The following is a 6665-nucleotide window of genomic DNA, read 5'->3' as shown; positions in this document are numbered from 1 at the left end:
TTTTTTTGGCGGGGCAATGGGGGTTAAGTGACTTGCCCAAGGTCACACAGTAAGTATCAAGTGTCTGAGGCCATATTTGAATTCAGGAACTCCTGAATTCAGGGCCGGTGCTTTATCCACTGCGCACCTAGCCACCCCAATGCAATGGTTTTTAAAAGAACCATATTAACGGTAAGATAGTGTGATATAGATAGAATGCTATGCAGTGGAAATTAGAAGACATAGGTTCTGGTTCTGACACTATTAGCATGTGGCCACGGGCAAGTAGCTTCACCTCCCTGGGCATCAATTTCCTCTTCTTAAGCAAGGAAGTTGAATTCTAAAAGTAAAATAGTAGTTATCTCTCAGAAATATCCTAACAATAAATAAAATTCCAAACATAAGTCCATGTAACTTAATAGAAGAACAAAACTGGAAGGGTCTTTAAGAAATCAGGTTGGGCAAATACTTGGAAAAAAGAATATAAGTCAGGAAGATTTGGGTTTGAGTCCAAGATCGATAAATTTTACAAGGTTGACACTGCCAGTTTGTTACCTTCTAGCCACCAAAATAAAGAAAAAAATAACCCTTACTTCTTTCAGTAATCATCTGCTCAGAATGTTTTAATATTTATTTATTTTTTTCTTTTTTGTGAGGCCATTGGGATTAAGTGACTCGCCTAGGGTCACACAGCTAGCGTTAAGTGTCTGAGGCCGGATTTGAACTCAGGTCCTCCTGACTCCAGGGCCAGTGCTCTATCCACTGTGCTACCTAGCTGCCCCTTAATATTTATTTTGCTTCTTTGTCTGCAATTATATGCCCCTTGGAAATGCCATTTTGTGTTGCAAAGGAAAAAATAGTGTTCAATAAATAAACGTTTTAAATGAACTAAATGATGTATATCTTTAAGTCATACCTTGGGAATAACAGTAAGATTGAGGTGGTTCAAGTGGTAAGTCCACTAAGAATGAGTTGTGTGATTCCTGAGATGAGTATTTCTCCATCATTTCTAATGTGCCACTGGATGAAGAGGATGATGAAGACAATCCCAGTCCTACAAATCTTCCCTTTTTACCACAAAGTGAACAATCTACTGGTGTGGCACTAGGTCCTCGGGGCAGCTGAACTTCATCTCTGTTGTAGTTTCTAACAGCCCCACTGTGATGCATGGACCGTTCTCGCTGCCATATATAATGCGTTGGAGCAATAGCCATAACCTATAATGGAAAACTTTCATTTAGAATTTTAATAAGTCTTGAAAATTAATTACCATACAACTATAACTTAAATACATTTCATTCTATTACTTTACTTATAAGTCACTATCTTCCTAAGGCATTATTTGCCATCTAGTAGAATCGAGTCACTGTCATTTATATTCTATAAATTATCCACAGGTAGTCCACCTAACATGGTAAGGGCCTTCCTCTAAAGCTAATTGTCTTCACATGTATACAAGGAAAGACTAAACATCATTCAGGCCATTCATCAGTCATCCATCATTCTTAACTTTCACTACGTGACCACCTTCTTGTCTAATCATGAATTTCTTTCTTTTCTTTCTTTTTTTTTTTTTTTAGTGAGGCAATGGGGTTAAGTGACTTGCCCAGAGTCACACAGCTAGTAAGTGTTAAGTGTCTGAGTCCGGATTTGAACTCAGGTACTCCTGATTCCAGGGCTGGTGCTCTATCCGCTGCGCCACCTAGCTGCCCCAAGATACCATCTTAAAGCCACTAGAATGGCAAAAATAGCAAAATATCAAATTCAATGTTGATTAAGCTGCAGGAAAATTCTAATATATTGTTGGTGGAACTATAGACTGATATAAATAGCAATATTACAGTAAAAGTTAAAAACTGGATCCTACCTTGACTAAAAAAATCTATTGCCAGGAATATGTATGTGTGTGTGTGTATACAATATATACACATACATATATGTATATATAAAAATAAAATTTTAAAAAAGAAAATGAGACCTTATCTTCATGAAAATATTTATAGCTGTCTTATTTATATTTCTTAAAAACTATGTCCAGGGGCAGCTAGGTGGCACAGTGGATAAAGTACCGGCCCTGGATTCAGGAGGACCTGAGTTCAAATCCAGCCTCAGACACTTGACACTTACTAGCTGTGTGACTCTGGGCACACTGCCCTACCAAACAACAACAACAACAAAACTATGTTGCTGTTTAAGCCATTAAAGAATGGCTTAAAAATGACACGTAAATAGAAAATTAAGGTGCTCCAATCCATCTTCCACATGGATGACCAAAAAAATCTTCCTAAGGGATAAGACATTCCTTGACTTGAAAATATTTAGTCATTCCTTATTCATTCTAAGAAAAACACAAAGTCATCCTGGGATTTAAAACCCTCCACAATTCCAATTTCTAGCCCAAAAGATACTCAACTCCTCAACTCCTGCCTGTCTTTTCACCCCAAGCTATCTTCCATGCCTAAAATGCCCCTCCCCCTTTACTTTGGTCTCCAAGGATCTTATCTTCCCTTCAAGGGTCAGCTCTTCCACCAACACTTAGGCTAGTTAATGTGCTTTCCCTTCTTAAAATACTTTGCTTTTATCCATCTATGCATGTCATATTCCCCAACAGAATTCAATAAACTTGAAGGCAAGGCTTGTTTCCTCTTGTGTACAGCATAATGCTTGGCACATCATTAGGTACTAAATAAAAATGCTTATTGGAATGGACTGGATAAATATGAAGTATACATATATACATAAAAACCTATGGGAGATGATGCAAAACAAGATCAGCAGAATCAGAACTGTATGCATATTGACAATTAAGACCTATAAGTGTGCCAAGACACTGTAATAAAAATAACATTACTGCCTAAGTAAATTTACTTATTCAGTGCCATGCTAATTAAACTACCAAAGGATTGCTTTATAGAGCTAGAAAACAGAACTCATTTGGAAAAACAAAAAGTTTAATTATGTCAAAGGAAATAATGAAGAAAGTGGGAAAGGGGCCTAGCAATACCAGATCTCGAACTCTACTACAAAGTAGTAATCATCAAAAAATTTGTTACTAGTTAAGAAATAGAGAAGTTAGTAGAACAGACTATGTATATAATCTACAGAAGCATATGAGTGCAGTAGCCTAGTGTTTGATAAATACAAAGATCCCAGCTATTGAAGCAAGAACTCACTAACAAAAACTTCTGGGAAAACTGGAAAGCAGACTAGAAGAAATTAGGTATAGACTAACATTCATACCATATAACAAGATAAATTCCAAATAGCTATCTGACTTAGACATAAGGGGGGGGGAATCATAATAAATTACCTGTTAGATTTATAGTCAGGGGATGAGTTCATGACTAAACAACAATAGAGGTTCACAGGACTAAAATGGGCAATTTTGATTATTTGCAATTAAAAAGTTTTGCACAAACAAAACCAATACAGTTTAAATTAGAAGAAAACATCACTGCAGGAAGGTTCTCTGATAAAGATCTCATTTCTAAGATCTATAGGAGCTGATTCAAATTTATAAGAATAAAAGCCATTTTCCAATTGATAAATGATCAAAGGATATGAATGGGCAATTTGCAGAGGAAAAAATTCATGCTATCACTAGATATATGAAAAAATGCTCCAATTCACTAATGGAGAATGTAAATTAAAATAATTTTGATGTTTTACCTTATACCCATCAGATTGGCAAAATTGACAAAAGGAAAATGACAAATGCTGGATGGACTGTTGGAAAACATGTGTCCTAATGCACTGTTGGTAAAACTGTGATTTGGTCCAGCCAGCCAGTTTGCAACTATGCCCCAAAAGCTATTAACTTGTGCATAACTTTTTTTTTTTTGTGTGAGGCAATTGGGGTTAAGTGACTTGCCCAGGGTTACACGGCTAGTAAGTGTTAAGTGTGTGAGGCTGGATTTGAACTCAGGTCCTCCTGACTCCAGGGCTGGTGCTCTATCCACTGCGGCACCTACCTGCCCCTGTGTGTAACTTTTGAACCAGCAATACCACTACTAGAGAACAAAGAAAGATGAAAAGAACCCATATGTACATAAACATTTATAGCTATACTTTGTATGGTGGCAAAGAACTGATGGGACATTTATCAATTGTGGAATGGCAGAGCAAGTTATGGTGTAAGAATGTGATGGAATATTATCCTATAAGAAATGATAAAGGGATAGTTTCAGAGAAACCTGGGAAGATTCATATGAACTGATACAGAGTCAAGTAAACAGAACCAGAACAACAATTTATACAATTACAATAAGGCAAAAACAAACAACTTTGAAACATAAAGAAACTTTAACAAATACAATAAATGACCATGATTAAATAAAAAAAAACAAAACCTCAGTGAAAACATGTTACCTGGGGCAGCTAGGTCATGCAGTAGATAGAGCACCAGCCCTGGAGTCAGGAAGACCAGACTTCATATCAGGCCTCAGATACTTACTAGCTTGTGTGATCCTGGGGAAGTCACTCAACCCTGATTGCTTCCAAAAACCAAAAACAAACCCTCAACCCCCCATGTTATCTGCCTCTTGATCGAGAGATGATCTGTACCCAAAGGTACAGATCAAAACATTTGGGGCATGGGGGTTTATAGAACATGGATAATTCAGGGTTTTGTTTTTTTCTTGACTATGCATGTTTGTAATGTTTTAGGTTTTTTTCCTTTCTCAATAAGGGAGAACCAGAAAGGTGGGAGGGGGGAGTTGGGAAGGAGAGGTGTATTTTTATTTTTAAAAATATTATTTAAAATGAAAATATAGATTTTTATAATTTTTTTCTTTCTTTTTTCTTTTCTTTTCTTTCTTTCTTTCTTTTTTTTTTTTGGTAGGCCAATGAGGGTTAAATGACTTGCCCAGGGTCACACAGCTAGTTAAGTGTCAAGTGTCTGAGGCTGGATTTAAACTCAGGTCCTTCTGAATTCAGGGCCAGTGCTTTATCCACTGTGCCACCTAGCTGCCCCTTATAATTTATTTTTACAGTGACTACATTTCCCTCATATTCCTCTCAGAAAGCAATCTTTTATTCAATCTTTTAAAAATAATAATGATAAACATTTTTATTTAAAGTTTTGAGTTTCAAATTCTATTCCTCCTTTCCCTCTCCTCCCCCCTTCCCTGAGGTGGCAAGTAATCAGATATAGGTTATACATGTGCAATTATGTAAAACATAACCATATTAGTCATTTTGTATAAGAAAACAAAAAAAATGAAAGTGAAAAATAGCATGCTTCAGTCTGTGTTCAATCAATTTCAGTTCTTTCTTTGGAGGTGGAATTAGTTTTCTCAACTAATCCAAACATGCAAGTCACTCCAAATGATCAAGGTGTTAAGGGTTAAAATTCTAGCTAGTCTGTCTAAAATATCTAATGAGTGGTCGCCAATAAATTATAAGCTTTAGCAAGAGTTAGACTTTTAAGCATTTATTAAGGAGAATAAGAATTTGGTAAAGAGAGAGAAAAAGGCCTAGATTCCTATCTATTAAAGGGAGAGCACATTTCTAGCTCCCTTCTCCGCCAGCGTCCTCAGGAAAAAGCGCCGAGACTGAGCGCCAGTCTCTTCCTTCCTCCTCCCACTAGCCCGCGTCACTTCCTGACTCCTGGTCTTGCCCTCAAAGACCTTCCCTTCATGGGCAGAACTCCTCTACAGTAAGTATCCAGCAGGTGGCGTTATTCCAATCGTTACAGTCCCCCCTGTTGTTCCTCAAGAAACAAAATGTTTCCTTGACGGAACAAAGGACTTTTTTTTGCACTTAAAGTCTATGAATGAGACATGTTCTCAGCTGGCTAAAGTATCACAAACAACATTTTAACCCTTACTTAAGGTGGAAGGGGATATTTTAATTTAAATCAATCAATCCTAAACACCTTACACTTTGAAGACATAATTAGAACTAAAAGCTACCTAATATACTGAGAAAGTAGTTAAAACACAGTAATGTAAACAAAAAATTCAAAATGACTGATATGCAGGAAGTAAAGAACAAAAATGCAAGAGGTGAAATAATCAGGTTTTCTACATAGGGTGGAAAAATAGTTTGATACAAGCCAATGGAAACAAAATGATACTATATATGAGTCAGAAATTAAATTCTATTTTATATGACACAAATACATATATGTATTCAAAGCAACTGGAATTATAGTATAAAAGAACACAAAGTCCCATTATGTTCAACAATGGTTCATATTTTCACAGATTTAGAGCTGAAAGGGACCTTAGAAATCATCTAGCCTAAGTCCTTCATTTTACATATGAGGGAATTTAGACCTAGTTAAGTAAAATGATTTGTTCAAAGTGATATAGTTATTAAATGGACCAGAACCCAAGCTCTCTGACATCTAATCCAATATACTCGCTACTGTACCATGCCCCTTGTTTGTTTGTTTTAGAATTAATTTAGTTGGGGGCAGCTAGGTGGCGCAGTGGATAAAGCACCGGCCCTGAATTCAGGAGTTCCTGAGTTCAAATCCGGCCTCAGACACTTGACACTTACTAGCTGTGTGACCCTGGGCAAGTCACTTAACCCCCATTGCCCCACAAAAAAAAAAAAAAGAATTAATTTAGGTTTAGAATTTTCTGTGCCTTTCTTTTTTTTGGGGGGGGGGTGGGGCAATGGGGGTTAAGTGTCTTGCCCAGGGTCACACAGCTAGTGTCAAGTGTCTGAGGCTGGATTTG

At 36.9% G+C, this 6665-nt stretch overlaps 1 protein-coding gene across 2 annotated transcripts in view; it reads right to left on the bottom strand.

Moving 5' to 3' along the window:
- SPDYA (speedy/RINGO cell cycle regulator family member A) overlaps positions 1 to 6665 on the bottom strand; it is a 30814-nt gene that overhangs the window by 2054 nt on the left and 22095 nt on the right. For both annotated transcript variants that reach the window (XM_043980219.1, XM_043980220.1), the window contains exon 5: positions 896 to 1196. In XM_043980219.1, the coding sequence (XP_043836154.1) occupies positions 896 to 1196 (301 nt within the window). The remainder of the gene's footprint in view (positions 1 to 895; positions 1197 to 6665) is intronic.

This window comes from Dromiciops gliroides, chromosome 2 (genome assembly GCF_019393635.1).
Source record: "Dromiciops gliroides isolate mDroGli1 chromosome 2, mDroGli1.pri, whole genome shotgun sequence".
Taxonomy (NCBI): Eukaryota; Metazoa; Chordata; class Mammalia; order Microbiotheria; family Microbiotheriidae; genus Dromiciops; species Dromiciops gliroides.
Note: the sequence above shows the minus strand (reverse complement) of the source record. Positions and strands in the feature narration are given on the sequence as shown.